This window comes from Hyaena hyaena, unplaced genomic scaffold (assembly GCF_003009895.1).
Source record: "Hyaena hyaena isolate Hyena2069 unplaced genomic scaffold, ASM300989v1 scaffold_527, whole genome shotgun sequence".
NCBI lineage: Eukaryota > Metazoa > Chordata > Mammalia > Carnivora > Hyaenidae > Hyaena > Hyaena hyaena.
Window position 1 is genome coordinate 1197491 of NW_024081159.1, and position 21118 is coordinate 1218608.

Below are 21118 nucleotides of genomic sequence, written 5' to 3' on the forward strand. Positions count from 1 at the left end.
ATTCCTTGAGTGTGAGCTAGATTCTGTTACTCAGTTTTAAATATAAGGAAATCGAGTCTTAGGAAGATTAAGTAATATGCTTCATTCATAGCTAATAAATGATGGAGATAGGCTTCAAAACCAGATAGTCTGATTTCAGAGCCTTGTTGTAGATTATGATATACTGCCTTTCTCCATTTCACTTATATATGTTGAAATCAAAGGTCAGGGGTGATCCTAGTTGTTCCAGAAAGAGCTATTTATAGTTCTTAGAGTTATTATTTATATTATCCATTCATTTGGAAAGAGTGACATGACTCTCCTCCTAGCACTAGTTTGCATGAATTATGACAGTCGTCACTTACACACTTGTTTAGTAATTATTACTTATTTTAGCTTCATTATTGGAATCTCAGGTTCTTGAAAGTAAACTCCAAGTCTTACAATTTAAATGTCTTCCTGCTGTGTACTGCACCCAGTACAGTGCCTTGTGTGTGGTATGTTAAATGCACTGGTTGAGATTTGTAGTGTATATAATCATAACCTAAGCAGAAAGAAGTGTAAACTATAAAATCTGCCATACTTTAGGGGCGCCTGGGTTGCTCAATCTGTTAAGGTTTTGATTTAGGCTGATGTCGTGATCTCACAGTTTGTCAATTCAAGCCCTGTATCAGGCTCTGTGCTGACATTGTGGAGCCTCCTTGGGATTCTCTATCGCCCTCTCTCTCTGCCCCTCCCCCCACTTATTCTCATTCTCTCTGTCTCAAAATAATAAGCTTAAAAAAAGAGAATGTACTGTACTTTAACTAGAATTTTACTTCAGAGCAGCAGATATGTGAGCAGTTCGAAAAGTTACTAATCTCTGGGTCTATTTCTCTTTAGAGAAATAGAAGTTTTACTTCATAGCATCTTCAGATTATGTAAAGCTTAAGTGATTTTTTCTTTTGGGGGAAAGGATACTGTAGAGTATTAATGACATTTACTCAGTATTTTTGAATACTGTTATGTACAAGCTGCTGGCCTCCATGGAGCTGCTTGGAGAAGAATTAATAAATGGTAATTCTAGTCTAATGAATTTTACAGCTTGTATAAGAGTTTTTCTATAATTAATTATTGGCTAAAATATTTTTCATTGTCTTCATTCCTTTAACATTTGTTGAGTTGACTCTCATTACCACATTTCATTGCTGCAAAGCTACTTGGCTTTTCCATCTGAATGCTGATAGTTAAAATGGACGTAGCATTTTCTGTATGTTTTAGCACTTTCTTATCTTGGGCTTATAATTATTTTTCTCAAATAAAATTATTCTATATGCATAAATCAGGAGACTGGGATAGTATTATAAGCAAAACAGAAAATAAGATATTCCAGCGTTTGGTGTCTACATATCAATAATGACTAATTCAGGCGTAAGCTAAATGGTTTCTAGGAATTTTTTGACTTCTCCTGCTTCCTTAGCTTCAGAAACTAGAGAATGAGAGAAATGAGTAGATGGTATAAGGCCTCCCCTACCAGACTTACTCACTCACTTACTCCCACTACCTCATCTCCGTGGAAAAATCCTTTTCAGTTTACAAATAGTATCTTCTCAGACCAGTAAAAGTTTATTTTTAACTGGCGGTCATATTTAGTATTGTGTGTGTATATGAAATAATGGAATTCACTTGAGATCTGTTACTCAGTGATTCTTCTTGAGCTATTTTACCAACATACAAGCAAATATGTTTATTATTCTTTCTTCTTCTTTCATAATTGGTATCATACTTGAATGTCATTCTGTGTAATACATAATAGTGTTGTCTTGTTTTTATTTTTAAGGCTGCATAGTATTTCAGTGTAATGGATATCCCATAATTGAACCATCTGTATTGGTGAACTGGACAAATACTATTATAGTGTGTATATTTACCGCATGACACACCCACATATACCCATCAGTTACATTCTCCCGTTAACATTTTTTTTTTTTTTAATTTATTTCTAGGAGAGAGAGAGACAGCGTGAGCAGGGGAGGGTCAGAGAGAGAGGGAGTCACAGACTGAAACAGGCTCCAGGCTCTGAGCTGGCAGTCAGCACAGAGCCCGACACGGGGCTCGAACCCACGAACCGCGAGATCATGACCTAAGCGAAAGTCAGACGCTTAACCGACTAAGCCACCCAGGTGCCCCTCTCCCGTTAACATTTTAGTGTACTTGCCACTATCCTTTGATTTATTTCAAAGTAAATTGCAAATGTCAGTGAATTTACCCCTAAATACTTACCATGTATATCATAAGAGTTCAGTATTTGTAATTTTAAAAAACTTTGATATAAACTGTATACAGATCTTAAAGTGTACTGTTTTATAACTTTGACAATGCATACGTCTTTGTAACTCAATTCCCTGTCAGAATAAAGAACATTAGCCTCATTTGAAAAGTTTCCTCATTCACCTCCCCGTGCTCCCATCTACCCATAGAAACCATCACTGTTCTGATTTTTCCCCTACTATATATTAGTTTTGCCTGTTACGGAACTTCATATAAATGGAATTTTAGTATAGGTACTCTTGAACAAGACTTCTTTTTACTACTCAGTGTTGAAATTTATCCATATTGTTGCATATATCTGTAGTTTTTATTGCTGAGTAGTATTCCATTGTCAAATGCATGCTGTGTAGTTATAATAATGCCCATGCTATTTTTAGTCCTGACTAGTTAATTTAACACAATTTTTCTTTTTAATTAAAAATAATACATACTTGTAATAAAATTCAAACAGTATAGAAATATAAACTAAAAATGAGTCTTCCTATCCCCTTCTTGATCCCTATATGTATAAACACATAATTGTATATTTATAAAAATATACATGTATTATGTTTATGTAAGTATATACAGTTGACCCTTGAACAACCCTGGTTTACATTGCATGGTCCATTTATACATGGATGTTTTACAACATTGTGAATGTATTTTCCTAATAACTCTCTTCATAATTTCTTTTATCTAGCTTTATTGTAAGAATACAGTATATAATCATAGATAACATACAGCATATAATCATAGATAACAGATGTGCGTTAAATGACTGTTTCAGCTCAGGTCATGATCTCATGGTTTGTTGGATCCATGGGTGGCTCATTTACTTAAGTGTCCAACTCAGGTCAGGGCTTGAACTCAGTTGTCGTGAGTTCAAGCCCCACATTGGGCTTTTGCTGTGCATGGGGCCTACTTTAAGAAAAAAGAAGGAACAGAGATTGGTGGGAGTCAAAAGTTATACACAGATTTTCAACTATGTGGATGTTGGTACTCTTAACCCTTGTTGGTTCATGGGTCAACTGTAATTTTTTAATATAGGATAATTTTATTCATACATTACTATAACTGATATTACAGGTAACAGATACTGCATATCCTCCCATATGAGTATATTTTTAACTAGTTTCCTCATTTTTTCCCCAGTGGCTCCATAGTGTTACATTATGTGAATATACTATAATTTGCTTTTGAAAAAATTTTTAATGTTAGTTTTTGAGAGAGAGAGACAGAATGTAAGAGGGGAAGGGGCAGAGAGAGGGAGACAAAGAGTCTCAAGCAGGCTTCAGGTTCTGATCTGTCAGCACAGAGCCTGATGTGGGCCTTGAACTCACGAACCATGAGATCATGACCTGAGCTGAAGTCAGATGCTTAACTGACTGAGCCACCTAGGAGCCCATATGATTTGTTTTTATAGTGCTTTATGTAAGCAGGGCCATTACTTTTTAGGAAAAAAAAAAACTTTAATGAGGCACCCAGGTGACTCAGTTGGTTCAGTGTCCGACTTTGCCTCAGATCATGATCTCATGGTTTGTGAGTTTGAACCCCTGCTTGGGGTTCTTACTCTCCTCTCTCTCTCTCCCTTCCCCACTAGCACTTTCTCTCTCTCAAAATGAATAAATAAACTTAAAAAAATTAACTTATTTTCTTAAAGTATTAAATTCCTGTACATAGTTACAAGAAAGAAAACTTGCCTGAGGGCTTTGAAATGAAAAGTTTAAGCCCTCTTCATACTTCTTACCCTAGCACTTTTAATATTAATATGTAGTCTTTATACTTTTAAAACAACTGATTCCAGTTTTATTGAGTAGTTCTTCCATAGTTTACTTAACCATAATCTTGTTTGTCATTTAGTTCATTTCCTAGGGTTTTTTTTCTTTATAAATAACTCTGCAATGAACATTTTCCCGTATGTAGTTTCTTTTTCTCTCCCTTATTCTTTCCTTCCTTTCTCTCCCTCCCTCTCATTCTATCTCTCCTTCTTCCCTCCCTTCTCTTTTTTCTTTGTCCCCTCCCCCCTCCCATCCTCATTAGAGAAGAATTCTTTTCCAGATGTCACCTAATACTGCCGCTGGAGGCCTTTTTTTTTTTTTTTTTTTTAACATTAAGAGATGTGTATTTGAAAGCTTCACCAGGTGTGCTTTTGGTGGTACTGGTTTAAATCCAGTAGTTCAGATAAACTTGTTTTATGAAGTTGTGTACTACATTGTGGCAAGTAATTTCTCTAGTTTTCTTGCCTCAGCCGATTACAAAGTGACACAAGGACAGATGATAGTTCAGTATAAATTCTGGTCTGTTTTTGACTTTGTAGCTTACTGTGTCCTGCTATTCCTACACTCCCTGCTGCTGTGCCCACGTTCTCTAATTATTACTTTTCCATTGATTATGCAACTTCCATTGTTGGCAATTTAAAAGTTGTTATGAAAAAGCATTTATACAAATCTTTAAAAGTTACTATAAATGAAAAATAATTGAAGAGTTACAAATTCCGCATATAAGCATTAAAATATGCAATTCAGCAGGTCATTTTTTGCTCTTTGTAATACAGTTTCTTTTAATTGAATGAATTTGCTGAGTAACCTTGTGTAAGTTTAAGGTATAAAGTGAGTTATTTTGGTACATTTATGTATTTTAATATGTATGATTCCCAGTATAGTGGTATTTATCATGTAATTACAGTACAATATTGTTGTCAGTGTTCATTATGTTGTAAATTAGGTCTCCAGGGCCTGTTTACTATTCATTACGAGTTGTACCCTTAAACACCATCGCTTTTATTTCCCTCTCCCACCACCCTTAGTCCCTGGTAAACATCATTTTACTCTGTCTTTTATGGAGTTAACTTTTTTAGATTCCAGTGTAGTGTGCTGAAGGTCCATCCATATTGTCCTCAAAAAAAGGGAAGATATCTTCCTTTTTTTTGTGGCTGAATAATCCATTGTGTATATGTATCCATTTATTTGTTGATGGACATATGGGGCTCTATCCCGTGAACCATGAGATCATGACATGAGCTGTAATTGAGTTGATGCTTAACCAGCTGAGCCACCCAGGTACCCCTCCCAACACCATTTATTGAATGGTGTTCAGTAGACTATAGACTATCCTTACCCCATTGTGAATTCTTGGCTTCTTTATTATAAATTAATTGACTATACGTGCATGCGTTTATTTCTGGGTTCTATTCTGTTTATCTGTGTGTGTTTTTATGCCAATACCACACTGTTTTAGTTACTACAGCTCATAGTATAGTTTGAAATCAGGGAGTATGGTGTCTCTAGCTTTCTTCTTTTTTTTTACAAGATTGCTTTGACTATTCAGGGTCTTTTGTGGTTCCATACAAATTTTAGGCTTCTTTTTTCTATTTCTGTGAAAAATTGCCATTGGAATTTTTATCAGGATTGCACGAGCTATAGATTGCTTTGGGCAATAATGGACATTTTCACTATATTAATCCTTCTACCATGAACATGGGATGTCTTTCCATTTATTTCTTTGACTTCTTATAGTTTTTTTTTGTTGTACAAATATTTCACTTCCTGGGTTAAATATATTCCTATGTATTTTATTATTCTTGGTGCTGTTGTGAAAGGGATGGTTTTCTTTTTCAGATAATTCATCATTAGTATAAAGGAATGCCACTGTTTTCTGTATGTTGATTTTGTATTCTGCAACTTTACTGAAATCAGTGATTAGTTCCAGAAGTTTTTTGGTTGAGTCTTTGGAGTTTTGTTAAGTAGATAAAATCATGTTACCAGAAAATAGTAACAGTTTTACTTTTTACTTTCCAGTTTGGATGCTTTTTATTCTTTTGTCTAGCTAAATTACTTTAGCAAGGACGTTCAGTACTATACTGAATAGGAGTGGTGAGAGTGGGCATTCTTGTGTTATTTCTGATCTTGGTTGTCCTATATGATAGTATTTATTTATTGTGTTGAGTTCTGGCCCTTCTCTACTCATTCTGTTAAGATTTTTTATCATGAAGGGATGTTGTATTTTGTCAAATGCTTTTTCTACATCTATTGAGATGATCATGTAATTTTTATTTTTCATTTTATTGATGTATTACATTTGTCGATTTGGATATGTTGAACCATTCTTCCATCCCCCAGATAAATCCCATTTGATCATGATGTATGATCCCTTTAATATGTTCTTGAATTTGGTTTGCTAATATTTTGCTGAGTAATTTTGCATTTGTATTCATTAGGAATATTAGTCTGTAGTTTTTTTGTGTGTGTATGTGTGATATTGTTTTCAAGTTTGGGTATTGGTAATGCTAGCCTCATAAGATGAGTTTGGAAGTGTTTCCTCATTCTTGTTATTTTGGAAGAGTATGAGGAAGATTGGTGTTAATTCTTTAAATGCTTCGTAGAATTCTCCAGTGAAACTGCCTGGTCCTGGAGTTATCTGTGTTGGGAGTTTTTGATTACTGATTCAATCTCTTTACTGATTATTTGTTCAGATTTTCTGTTTTTTTCCTGTTCAGTTTTGGTAAGTTGTATGTTTCTAGGGAACATATACATTTCTTCTGGGTTCTGTAATTTGTTGACATATAATTGTTCACAGTAGTATTATAAGTTTTATGTATTTCTGTAATATGAATTGTAATGCCTACTTTTTCATTTCTAATTTTATTTTTGTGTTTTGAGCCTTCACTTCTTTTCCTCTTAGTCTAGCTAAAGGTTTCTCTGTTTTGTTTATCTTTTCAAAGAACCAGGTCTTAGTTTCATTGATGCTTTCTAATGTTTTTCTGGTCTCTCTTCCATTTATTTCTACTCTGATCCTTATCATTCTCTTCTTTCTGCTAACTTGGGCTTAGTTTATTCTTGTTCCTTGAGGTGTCAGTTTAGGTTGTTTATATGAGATATTTCTAATTTTTTAATATATGAATTTACTGCTATAAGTTTTCCTCTCAGAACTGCTTTTGCTGCATCCCACAATATTTGACATATTGTGTTTTTATTTCATTTACTTTGAGATACTTTTTTATTTCCTATTTGGTTTCTTCTGGTGGTTTGGAAGTGTGTTGCTTAGTTTCCACGTATTTGTACATCTTACTTTTCTCTTGTTGACTTCTAGTTTCATGCCATCATGGTCAGAAAAGATAGTTGGTATGATTTCATAAATTTGCCAGGATTTGTTTTCTGGCCTACCATATTCTCTGTGTTAGAGAATGTTCCGTGTGCACTTGAGAAGAATATTTGTTTTACTGCTGTTGGATGGAATGTTTTATATATCTGTTAAGTACACTTGGTTCTGAAATGTAGTTCATTCTAGTGTTTTCTTGTTGATGTTCTGCCTTGATAATCTATCCTTCACATAGAGGGATATTGAAGTTCATTATATTTACTTACTGTATTTTTGTCTTAAGATCTGTTTTAATTAATATATTTCAGTGCTTAGAACTTGGGAGTGTATATATTTATTACTATTGTTATATCTTCTTACTATATTGAGCCCTTTATCATTATATAATGACCTTCTTTGACTCTTGTTACCCTTTTTGGCTTGAAGTCTGTTTTGTTTAATGTATTATAGCTCTGCCGACCTTTGTTTTGTTTTGTTTTATTTTGTTTTCTTAGAATATCGTCTTCTGTACTTTCACTTTTCAGCCTGTATGTCATTGGAGTGGAATGAGTCTCTTATTGGCACCATGTAGTTGGGTCTTGTTTTTGTTTATATATCCAGCCACTTTGTGTTTTGTTTTGTTAAGTTTATTTGTTTATTTATGTTGAGAGAGAGTGAGACACCCATGCCAGGGGAGGGGCAGAGGGCGAGAATGGGAATTCCAGACAGGCTTTGTGTAGGTCTTGATTCCACAAACCATGAGATCATGACCTAATCATGAGTCCCTCAAATGACTTGAGCCCCCTGGGTGCCACCACTTTATGTTTTGATTGGTGAGTTAATGCATTTATTCTTAGGGTAATTATTGATATGGAGGGATTTACTACTGCCACTTCTGGTTATTTTGTTTCTCCCTTGATTGTTTTTCCTTTTGTTTCTGTCTGTAAGTTGGTTTTCATGGTGATTTGCTCTTTCTCCTGTTTTTTTATGTTTCGTGTCTCTTCTGTAGATTTTTGCTTTATGGTTACCATGAGGTTACACAAAACATTTCCAAGGTAGAAACTTGTTTCTTCTTCATAGCTCAAAGATAACTTTGCCAATGGAGTATTCTTGGGTGATTGTTTTTATCTTTCAGTGTTCTGAATGTGTCATTCCATTCTCTTCTGGCCTATGGAGTTTCTGCTGAGAAACCTGCTGATAGCCTTATGAGGGGTGTACCTTTGTTGGTTGCTGTCTTTTTTACCCTGGGCTGCCTTTATAATTCTTTATTGTTGACTTTTGACAGTTTTCATGTAATGTGTTTTAGAGAAGGTCTTTTTGTATTGGTAAAATAGTGTGTTTTGTCAGCATTGTGGACTTGTATCCAGTTCTTTCCCTGGGTTTAGAAAGTTCTCAACTATTATTTAAGTACACTCTGTGCTTCCTTCTCCCTCTCTTTTTTTGAGATACCCCATATTGTGGGTCTTGAACTCATGACCCTGAGATCAGGAGTCTACTGACTGAGTCAGCCAGGAACTCCAGGGTTTTTTTACCATTTAAAAATCGTAGTTCTGGGGCACCTGGATGGCTCAGTTGGTTGAGTGTCAGGCTTTGGCACCAGTATGATATCACGGTTCAGGAGTTCAAGTCCTGCATTGGGCTCTGTGCTGACAGTGCAGAGCTGGCCTCAGAGCCTCTCTCTGCCCCTCGCCCACTGTCTGTCTGTCTATGTCTCTCTTTCTAAAATGAACATTAAAAAAATTATTCTTTCTCCCCTTCTACCTGGATAATTTCTATATTTCTACTCTTGAGTGTGCTAATTCTCTCTTCCATATGATCTGCTCTATTTCCAATGCATTCTGATTCATTCTTCATATATTCAGTTCTTTACCCCAGAATTTTTTTTTTTTTTAGAATTTTAAACTTTCTGGCAAAATACCTTTGTTTGGTAATTTTGTTCCTGTGATCATTTATTGCCTTTCAGAGTTTTTTAGTGGTTTATTGAATTTCTTCAAAATGCCTATTTTATATTCTTTATCTGTTAGATTACGGTATTTCATGTCTTTGAGTTCAGAAAATTGTCATTTTCTTTTTGTGATATCATGTTACTGTGACAGGAAATGCCTCTGCTTCTCCATTTGAAGTAGTGAACACTTTTCTATTTTAGGCAAGGTTTTGTTTACTTTGATTCTTAAAATTCAACAGATTTGTAATTAGGAGACTTCATTTGTTTTCCAGAAGGTGGCACTATAGCACAGGTCTTTGGTTTCTCTTACCAGAACTGACTCACATTAGGATGGTAAACATTAAAAGGAAAAAGAAAAAGGAGCAAAGGTGGCTGCAGAGCTTGGGGAGAGATGTAGATTTAGCACTTGGGTTTCGGGTATGCCAGGGGCCTGCTGGGGAAATCCTCCAGGTGGGGGTGGGTACCAGAGGCCCATGGGTTATAGTCTTACTCCCCCCTCTCTCCTCCCCTGGGCAGATAGCAGGAGACACTTCAGTTCTCTTTGCCTAGTTCCCTTTCCTTCCCCTGTTCCCGGTCACTGTGCTCTCTCTCCAGAGCAGCTGGTTTCTGCAGCTACAGCCTGCATGGTCAGGCAGACCCCCATTCTCCTGCCTTTACCTTCCACCTCCTCTGCCAGAAAGGCTGTTCTGGCTTGCTGCTGGACCAGCTGCCACCACCTCTGCTGTTGTTGCAGCCTCTCTGGTTCAGTCCACTCACTTTCAGATGCGCAGATGGATAGGTCTCTCAGGTGTCCTGGTATCCTGTGCAGAGGCACTTTTTTTTCCTCCTTTGGTTATGGATGTCCAATTAGTTGTAAAGCGAAGAGGGGAGAAAAAGTGAATGACTCATGCCACTATAATGCTGATGTTTGTAATATAGTTTTAAATGTGAAAAGTACTTTGAGATATGGAATTTAGGACTTCTTTGGGGCATTGTATAAGAAGTTGTCAATGTGGCTGTTATATGTTTGTATTATTTTTTATAATGATATCTCCAATTCTTATTTTACTTTTTATAAAGTTTAATTCTTTATCACAGGAGACAGTGAAAGAGACAGATCCGATTTTGAAAACTGTTCATAAACTTGAAGTGACCGGTCTATGAAGTTTTTCATGCACCTTTTCAAATGGGATTGTGTTAAAGTTTTGACATTCTGGTGACATTAAATAGCCAAAACTGGAAAAACCGTTCTCTGAGGAATTAAGACTATTCATTTTGGTTAGGAAGAGTCTTTTGAATCTAGCTAGCCTTTGTTGGTTTCAGAGTAAGAATAGATTTTACTGCCATGCTGAAATGTTTGGACGTTTGGGGACTAGGTTATGGAATACTGGGGAAGAGAAAGCTGGGAAGTAACTTAATTAGATCTTTTTTTTAAAAGAATGATACTGTGGTGTGTAGAGATTTGATTAGATTGTAACATTTTGGAGACAAATATTAGTTAGTTTTTTTCTTACAGCTTACGAGTGAGTTGTGAAATGCCTGAATTTGGACTTTGGTAGGAGGTACAAAGAGATGGTGACATTCTTGGAATTTGTGTACTGAATGTATATGAGGGCCCTGCCAGCGGTGAGGGTGTAGGGGCCAAAGGCACGAGGAGGGACTTGGCAGGGTGTTAGAAGATGTTTTATTGACTTTTGTTTCTGTGACAGATCTTTGAACTTATTAGTACACCTTTATATGGGTCGTAATTGGTTTTGACTTAAACTGAGAGCTGTTTTTTGTTTGAGTTTTTGTTGGTAATGCTCTCGATTTAGTATACCCTTACATGATGTCGTAATTAGTAGATACTTCTTAACACATTGTGGTTGGGTCTGGGGAAAAGGTGGACATAGTTCTCTAGAATCCCTACAGGGAAAACAGTTAAGCATACCAAGAGTAACAATTTAATAGTCATAGAAATATGTATAGATCTTAAGTTATGGCAATTTAGGAGGAATTTATAAAATGTTTCTACCTGGCTGAATTTCATTATTATCTCTCTCTCCGAAGGGGTTAAAATTTGCTCATAAGTGTTCAGAAAAGAGGATTCTATAGCTATTGAAAAATAGGGAGAAAAATTTTTAATTTTCAGATTTACATATTGAATTACTTTAAAGTTCAGTTAACTAGGTTTTTCTGACTTCTAGTCTTAGTGCTATTCCTTTTGGATAATTCTGCCTCTCGGTCATGAGAGAAAATATTTCCTAGCTTCTTTTTTCTTAGTAACTGAAGGAATGAAGAACCTCACATTTGGGTTATAAGTAGGTAGAATGTGAACAAGTAATTGAAGGGGAGGCCTTTGGAGGCCAGAGTCCTTTTCCAGAAAACTCAATTCTTCCATGAGTTGGAATGTAAAACGTACTAAAATGTGGAATTTTGTTGTGGGCTGCTGTATCAGCATCTCAGCTCCAGTCCTACTTTTCTTTTAAGAAAGAATTCTGTGACAAGATGCAGTAACCATTCCTGTCTGTGCTCAGTTTGCCATTTGAGCTATTGCTCTTTGCACTGACATCATTTGGTGACATCATTTGAACTCCTGGCTCCAGCTATGCCTAAAGTTAGCTTTACCATTATACTTCCCATTTATTAAATTCCTCCTTTTGATTACCCCCCATAGGGCTGTTTATGTACAATTGTAGATTTGTTATTTTATTTTTTGATTTATATTTATATAAATGTATTTGTTACACTTATTTTTTTGATGTTTTAAATCTATAATATGTTTAACCCTTTTATTTTTTTAAGTTTTTTATTTATTTTGAGAGAGCGAGCACGTGAGTATGTGCACACAAGCAGGGAAGGAGGGGCAGAGAGGGAGGGAGAAAGAGCCAACGCAGGCTCATGCACTGTCAGCGCAGAGCCTGATGTGGGGGTTGAACCCACAACCATAAGATGTGAAATCAAGAGTTAGATACTCATCCAACTAAGCCACCTGGGTGCCCCAGATGGCTGTACCCCTTTTAAATAAAAGCTCTTTGGAGTTGTGTATAGTTTTTAACATGTAAAATAATCCTGAGACCAAAATGTTTGAAAACTACTGTTGTTAAGGTATTGCTGCTATTTCTTGGGGGTAATATAGGAAATGAAAGAGCTGACTGAATAGTTTTCAGTGTTGTAATTATATATAGTGTGATAAGTGATTTGTATGATCTCATGGATAGATCATGTTTAGATATGCTTATTTTGCGATTGTGATTTTATATTGTAGAATGAAGGTGTGATAATTCTTAACCTTTCTTTAAAGGTTTTTGCTGTAGCTAATTACTACATACACTCTATTTTTGCCTCCTTATTTGAATTGAATGAAGCTGTATAATAAACTATGGCAATTGAGTATTTCAGTGTATGTATTATATTTGTTGCAATGGGATTTGGATTTTTAAATGATAATCCTAGGTACAGAATTATAGAACTATGACTTTGATGCAAATTAGATATTTTTCTTGAATATAAAGTGAAAATTTGGTAGGAACAGACGTGGGTGTATATCCGTCTTCTGAAGTTACTGAGTTAACATATTTAAATTTAATTTTTAATTTCCACTGCCACCTCCAACTACACCTTCTCAAGATTACCGAAAATGGAAGCTTGGGTTCAGTTCTTTCAGTTATCTTCCTCTGAATTTCTAAAGCCTTGCTCAAGAAACTTGAGCAAACAAAACAAACTTCTTATTGATAGAATGTACTAGAAAGGTAGTTTTTTTAATTTTAATATGTCATTACTATTTTGAAACTCCTAAATTAAAAAGTAAAAACTAATATGAAAAGTGTGTTACGAGGATTAATTACAATCATTGTATCTGGGGCAATTTGATTCATGTTATTTAAACTATTACTTAATAAAAATCTGTTCCTCTGGGATATTTTATTATTATTTTTAATGTTTATTTTGAGAGAAAGAGAGTGGGCCTGCACTCGCAGGGGAGGGGCAGAGAGAGAGAGAGAGGGAGAGAGAGAGAATCTCAAGCAGTTCTCCACGCCCAGTGCACAGCCTGATGCGGGGCTCCATTCCACGAACCATGAGATCACCACCTGAGCCAAAGCGAAGAGTCTGGGCACTCAACCGAGCCACCCCTGGGAGATTTTATTTTAACATTTGGCTTTCTGTATTGCTTTAACTTCTCCAACTTATTTAGTGTATGTACTTCCCTCCCCAGATACTGTTGGAAGAGAATGACTTTCGATGGTTATTCATGCTAATGCTTTTCATTATTACTATATCCTTAACACAGATTCAAAGACTGTTAAAATTTTACTTTTATGTCTTTAAAATCTTTGGTTTAAATGACTTCATAGTGATCTGGACTTTTAATTTGTCAAAGCTCGCTGAAGCAGTTAATTTTTAATCTTTACAGAAGTGAGAGATTAGAAATCCAGTTGTTCATGAATGCTCTCTTTGCTCCATTCCACTGGCCTCCTGTGCCTCAAATGTCAAATAAGCATCCACTCCAGGCCTTTTCTCTTGGGTTCCCTCGGCCTCGGCTGTCTTTTTCCAGATGGCGCAAAGCTTGTTTGTACTGCATTTTGATCCCTGTTTAGATTCAGATCCTTGCTTAATGTTACTTTATCAGGGTCCTTTCCTGATGATCTTAATATGTATTCATTCATTCCGCTTTCTTTCCTGTTTCTTCCTCCTCCTTCCCTTCATTCCTTTTACTCTATATTTTATCCCCATGCTTTTACATTTTTTTCCTAAGAGCACTTGTCTACATGACAATATGTTGTGTATATCTGTGTATGTATTGTGTTTCCTCCCTGTACCCTCAGTGTAACTTCTGTGAGAACAGAAACTTAAGTTTTTTCAAAGTTGTATCCTCAGGACCTAGAATAGTGCCTTACATAGTAGGTGCTTAAATATTTTTGAAAGATGAATGTGATATTTGGAAGATAATCAGTAAATCATGTTATTCTCAGTACTTTATGAAGATGAAAAAGAAAGGATCCCTGATAGGAAGCAAGCTGTTGATTTAATGAGATATAGATTTGAACATATTCCCTTTCTCTGTCTATTTTGTCTTAGATGCTGTGTTAGGCCCAGAGGCTGTATATGTGAATAAGAAGTTCTATATATGGATTGTTGTATGTTTTTGATAAAATTCTCTTATATAATAGCATGTATTTTATCTGTAATGCCAGGTAACTTAGTTTTTCTTATTAACATTTATAAGTCCATAATTGAAAACAATACTGTATTGTCTTGTATTTCGTATATCTGCACAATATTCCATGAACAAAAACCTAATAATTAAACTCTTACAGTTTTGTGAGGGATTTACTGTCCATTCCACTGCTTATCTGGCAGGAGCTGTTCAGCCTGAGCTCAAAACCATTCTGATGATGGAAAACTCCCTTTCTTCTAAGCAGTTTATTCTGCCTTTGGGAGGCCTCTGGTTATTAAAAAAAAAAAAAAAAAAAAGTTTGTCTCTTTTTTAAGCCAAAATCTGTTGCTTCCACTTAACTGGTTCTAATTATATCCCATGGAGGATGTATTGAATAAGTGTAATCTTTCTTGTGATAGGCCTTCAATTTTTTGAAAACCCACCAGGTTCTCTCTGACATTTCAGTTTTCCAGGCTGAGAATCCCTAGTAAGCTATCTGATAATGATACCCATTTACCATTCTAGTCATTTCCCAAGAATCCATTTGAGTTTGCTTATGTATTTGTAAGAGGTGGTACCTAGAAATGAAAGCTGTGGCTCTCTTTACTGCATAGGAGAGCTGCACTGTCCTCTTTAGTACTTGATTTCTTATTTTATTGCATCTTTATGATTTTAAGTTTTTCCCTAACCACTTCACACTTTATCTCATTTGACTTAGTAACGAAAATACCTAGTTGCTCCTCTTCCATTCCACCGTCCACCATTCCACCTTCCACAAGTGGTATTGGCAAATCATATCTCATGCCTGCTTTATTTTGTAGTTTATGTTTTCTTGGTGTTTTGCCCACCCAATCCTCTTCAACCCCCAACACACACAGACACAAGGGTAATTGGAGTTGGGGCGCTCTGTGGTTAACTTGATGTTTTATTGGCAGATTATGTACTTGCTGGGTTGAGAAGTACTTATGGAACATAGAATCGGGGAATTTGACCTGTTTTCTAAGATGGGGATGAAGTCTGTCACTAACTCTTCTTTGTACTTAAACATTTTCAAAATCTGTTCTTTCTTTGTCTTGTGTTTCTGTTCTGAAAGGAGATTTCAGTCTCACTTTTCTTTCATTGTTGTTGGAATGCTAGTTACATAGCACAGGGTAAAGTCTAGCTCTGACAAGATACATTCATTCAGACTGCAAACCTGTCATCAGCAGTGGCAACTGGTGCAGTAAAGTACCGCATAGACAATCTTGCTTGCCATGGAGACTTTTTTTGTTTTTAAATAACTCCTTACTATGTTAATATGATTTTCTTTTGATTAGGCAATTTAAACATTTTTACTGCATTAATTTTGCATAGCAGGTTATTGCAAGGTGTTCTGGTGACGTAGCATTGGCACATTTAATTAAAACAGAAAAGAGAACACATATTTTGCCTTTTCTTCTTGATTTTCTCCTTGTGGCATATTACTAAACCTCTGTAGTTCAGCTATTTTTTTTTACTGAGCTGTAATTTACAAGTACATACCTTTTTTTATTTTTTTTTTATTTTTTATTTTATTTTTTTTACAAATAGTTTATTGTCAAATTAGTTTCTACATAACACTCAGTGCTCATCCCCAAAGTGCCCTCCTTCATGCCCATCCCCCCCTTCCCCCCACATCCATCAGTCCTCAGTTTTTGTCAGCATTCAAGAGTCTCTCATGGTTTGCCTCTCTCCCTTTCCCCCACCATTTCCGCCCTTCTTCTCCCCCTTGTTCCTCCGTCAAGTTCCTCCTAATCCTCCTATACGTGCACACATATGGTATTTGTCCTTCTCTGCCTGACTTATTTCGCTCAGCATAACACCCTCAAGGTCCATCCATGTTGCTACACATGGCCAGATTTCATTGTTTCTCATTGCCATGTAGTATTCCATGGTATAGATAAACCACATCTTCTTGATCCATTCATCTGTTGATGGACACTTAGGCTCTTTCCATGTTTTAGCTATTGTGGAGAGTGCTGCTATGAACATTGGGGTACATGTGCTCCTATGCCTCAGCATTTCTGTATCCCTTGGGTAAATTCCTAGCAGTGCTATTGCTGGGTCATAAGGGAGTTCTATTGTTAGTTTCCTGAGGAACCTCCACACTGTTTTCCAGAGGGGCTGTACCCGTTTACATTCCCACCAACAGTGTAGGAGGGTGCCCGTTTCTCCACATCCTCGCCAGCACCTAGAGTTCTCTGATTTGCTCATTTTAGCCACTCTGACTGGCGTGAGGTGGTATCTCAGTGTGGTTTTGATTTGTATTTCCCTGATGAGGAGGGATGCTGAGCATCGTTTCATGTGTCTGTTGGCCATCTGGATGTCCTCTTTGGAGAAGTGTCTGTTCATGTCTTCTGCCCATTTCTTCACTGGGTTGTTTGTTTTTCGGGCGTGGAGTTTGGTGAGTTCCTTATAGATTCTGGTTATTAACCCTTTATCTGATATGTCATTTGCAACTATCTTTTCCCATTCCGTTGGTTGCCTATTAATTTTCTGGGTTGTTTCCTTGGCTGTGCAGAAGCTTTTAATCTTGATGAGGTCCCAACAGTTTATTTTTGCTCTCGATTCCCTTGCTTTTGGGGATGTGTCAAGTAAGAAGTTGCTGCGGTGGAGGTCAAGGAGGTTGTTTCCTGCTTTCTCCTCTAGGGTGTTGATAGTTTCCTGTCTCACGTTCAGGTCCTTTATCCATTTTGAGTTTATTTTTGTGCATGGTGTGAGAAAATGATCTAGTTTCATTCTTCTGCATGTTGCTGTCCAGTTCTCCCAACACCATCTGTTAAAAAGGCTTTTTTCCATTGGACCTTTTTTTATTTTTAAAAATATTTAAATATGAAATGACTTAGAGGATTTAAGAAAAATTGCCTCTCAAGTATAAATTTACCCATTTTGCTGTTAAATGTGAAATTATAAACCTTGCTTCTACTGTAATGTACAACTTAACAGATTTTAGAAAGTAATTTGCCCTTTCAGACTATTTCAAACATTTAGAATTTTGTGTATGGTAGTTGATTTGCTGTGGTTGTTGTGATCTTTATTGACATTTGATTTGACTCACTTGCTTCCTATAGAAGATGTTGAGTAATGACTATTTAGAAATGATTCTGTCATGCTGTTTTATAAAATTATAGCCTGTAAACCATAATACAGAAATCCCAAGGGTCTTTTTCTAGATTTTTAGCTGCTAAAATTTTAATTGACTTAAAATGTCCTAGAAAAATAATTCAGTGACAATGAGATAGATTTGGTGTTTAGTTAAGAAAAATATAAAGTCACAGTTAAGTCATTAGAAAGGCCATTATTAAGTTGAACATTCACCACAATCTAACCAGTGTTGAATTAAATTATAGCATTTGGACTCAGTGTAGAGAGTCTGAATTGGTTTATTAACCAGAGTTGCAATAAAACAGTATAGCACAGTGGTAGTATTATGTATCACAGTGATTTCCAACAAATCAATGTTTGTTTAGCTTGATGTCTGGTTAAGTAAGTGTTTAGTTGACAGTACTTATTCAGGTTACTTAACATGAATAGGTATTGTTTCAGGGTCTCTCATGCAGTATTACCAGATTGCTGGATCTAAGTGTATCCATAGGTACATCATGAGATTATATTTGTCCTATTTCTTTGTGCTTATTTTATCACAGAGATAAATATTTCTATGTTTATTATGATAAAACATGAAAAAAAAACTGCCATAAGTCATTTTGTCTAATTTTTTAAAGAGTTTAAGTAGTCTAAGTAAATTTCAAAGGAAAAGTCTTTAAAAAATCATGTACCGTTGAAACTTTTTTATTCTTGTTTAGGTAATAGTCCATTTCAAGTCTTTGTAAATAAATGGCATTATAGATCTATGAGAAATGTTGACTTATAGTTACTAACAGATTGCCCTGAAACTTAATTTAGTAGCACAGCAGACATTTATCAGCTCATGACATTTATCATTCCCGTGTCAGGAAATTAGGAGCAGCTGAGTCGAGTATTTCTGCCTCAGAATCATGAGATTGCAGTTAAGCTGTAGATCAGTTCTATAGTCTTCTGAAGGTTCACCTGAGACTGTAGAATCAGCTCCCAAGCTCACTCGCATGTGGTTACTGGCAAGAGACCCAGTCCTCTGGCTGTTGACTGGAGCTCTTGTTTCATTGCCACATCATACTCTCCTTAAGGCTGCTTGAGTGTCCTTGGAACATGGCGGCTGATTTCTCCAGAGGTGAATCCAGAAAGAAAACAAGGAGGATGTCACAGTACCTTGTATGTCCTAGTCTCAGAAGGTATACGGTCACTTCTGCTGTTCTGTTTAGTGCTTAAATTTAGTTAAGCACCTAAATTGAGCCCACTCCCCAAAGGGTGGGGAATCAGGCTGTACCTTCTGAAGGGAAGAGTGAAGAATTTGAAGATGTACTTAATTATCACAGCAGTGTAGAACAGGAAGTCTTACAGCATATGGTAAAATGCTGTACTATTTTCTTAATAGAGTAGTTGTCAATTCTGACACTGTATTTAGACTTAACCTGTTCAGCCTTTATGAAACAATGAAGTAAAACATAGGTGGTTGAATTAGGCCTCCTGTTGATTGACCTGCATTCCGGTTTTTCCATAGGTGTTTCTGTTGTACAACCAGAGCTGTTCACTGTCAGTTTTTAAGATGTACTTTTTGATTCAGTGATATAGGTTATTGCTATACTTTTGCAGAACTGAACAGAATAGAGCTAAATACAGTATCTACAGTTCATAGCACAAACTAGGTTAGTAGATAATAGTGCTTGGCTATTGCTAGTATTTTATTGTTATTCACCCTAACTTGTAAAATGATCATTAGTTAAATAGGTAATAAGCTTAGTTGGAAAACAGTTATCTGGCTTTTTGTGAGAGTGGGCATGGCTCAGACATCAAAAACTTTCTCCCCTCACTCTATTCTTCCTTCACTTAATCCCCACTACCTCCTCCCCCAACTCCAAAAAAAAAAAAACCAATAATCATATTTGTTTATACTTCCACATGTTTATTATTCAAACATAAGCCAATCCAAATATATAATTTTTTCTCTTTTCCCCACACAAATGATAACGTGATACCCAGTTTTTTCTACCTTTTTAAACTTGCCTTATAAACTTAACAAATTGATAGGGAAAATTTCTCTGCTGTAGGAAAACGTCTTCATTCTCTTTTGCATCTTTTTGGTGTATCCCGTTTCCTTGTGTAGATTTAGTATACTGTAGTTTCTTTTTCTAGTCCTCCATAAATGGACATTTGCATTTTTATTTGCAGTCAGTGTGACAGTGAATGACTTGTCCATGTGTCATGTTGAATATGTAAGTATGTCTGTAAAGTACCTTCAGAGAAGGAGACTTGCTGTCATTTGCACTTGTGATTGTAAAGCTGCCACACCTGAGGGACTACCACTGTCTTCACAGCAGCCAGGGTTTGAAAAAACTGCTTGCATGCTCATATTCTTATCTCCAGACTATATTTTCATATTTTTAGATTTTGCCAACTTTATAACCAAAAATAGTATTTCAGTATAGCTTAAGTTTGAATTTCTCTTATGGATGAGGGTGTATTTTTACTCATATTTAGACTTACTTTTTTTTCTGTTTAGGATCTATTTGTATTCTTTGTATTGTCTTCTTTTATGGTTTGGTTTTACTAATAGAAACTCTGCATATTAGTAGAATTCACCGTTTGCAGTGAGTTAAACAATTTGAGCTTTTTAAATTTGTCTTTTGATTCTTTTCATTATGAAGTTTTTGCCCTTTTTCGTATAATTAAATTATTCTTGTTATGATAACTTGCCATAACTCAGAAAGTCTTCACTAGTCCAGAGTTATAAAATAACTGTCTTGTTTTTTACCTAATGCTTTAGTGCCCTTTATAAAATCTAAAGTCATATATTTCTAGACTTTTCTATTATTAAAGTAATATACTATGTAGTGTGTTTTCAGGTTTTACTTTTAGTGCCCTCTTTGTCTGGGTTTTCCTAGCTAATTTAGTTCTTGGGTTGGAGGGGAAGCCTTTTTGCATTTTTATTGGTGCCACATTAATGTTAGTTTTTGATGTTTCAATACTATTTTTACTTTGTTATAACTTCTCTTTTTAATGATAGTAAAACCTACTGAGTTTTTAATACATATGTTAGTGTATATGTGGAAGGATACTGAGTAATGGCTACATATATCATGAAAAATATATTACTGTAAGGGAGAACTTCTATTTCTTCATTGCCTTATGGGCTAGATGCTTTTTACATATATTAACTCACTTAACTATCATACTGACTGAAGTCAGTTTTATAACTGGAGTTTTTAGAGTGTCCAATTGTGTATGGCTAAATTTCCTTCAACATTGCTTTTTTTTTTGTTTCAGCTGTGATGCAGATCCATCAGCCCTAGCAAAATATGTTCTTGCTTTGGTAAAGAAAGACAAAAGTGAAAAAGAGTTAAAGGCATTATGTATTGATCAACTGGATGTATTTCTTCAAAAAGGTAAAATCTTCAGTTAAAAAATACTAATTTATTTTAATAAATCATTTAAAGCAAAATTTTCCACAATATTAAAGAAACTCAGTAAGAGAATAGGCTCTAATTGTCATAAACCATATCATTACTGATGATGGCTGTATATGGAAACTTTTTTTTCATTAACATCTTTATTCTCTTAAAGCATGCCGATAATTTTCCTTAAGAGATTAGATA

At 35.6% G+C, this 21118-nt stretch overlaps 1 protein-coding gene across 9 annotated transcripts in view; it reads left to right on the plus strand.

The window, feature by feature from the left end:
* RBM26 (RNA binding motif protein 26) overlaps positions 1–21118 on the plus strand; it is an 86251-nt gene that overhangs the window by 7556 nt on the left and 57577 nt on the right. For all 9 annotated transcript variants that reach the window (XM_039255461.1, XM_039255462.1, XM_039255463.1 and 6 more), the window contains exon 2: positions 20790–20908. In XM_039255461.1, coding sequence (XP_039111392.1) covers positions 20790–20908 — 119 coding nt within the window. The remainder of the gene's footprint in view (positions 1–20789; positions 20909–21118) is intronic.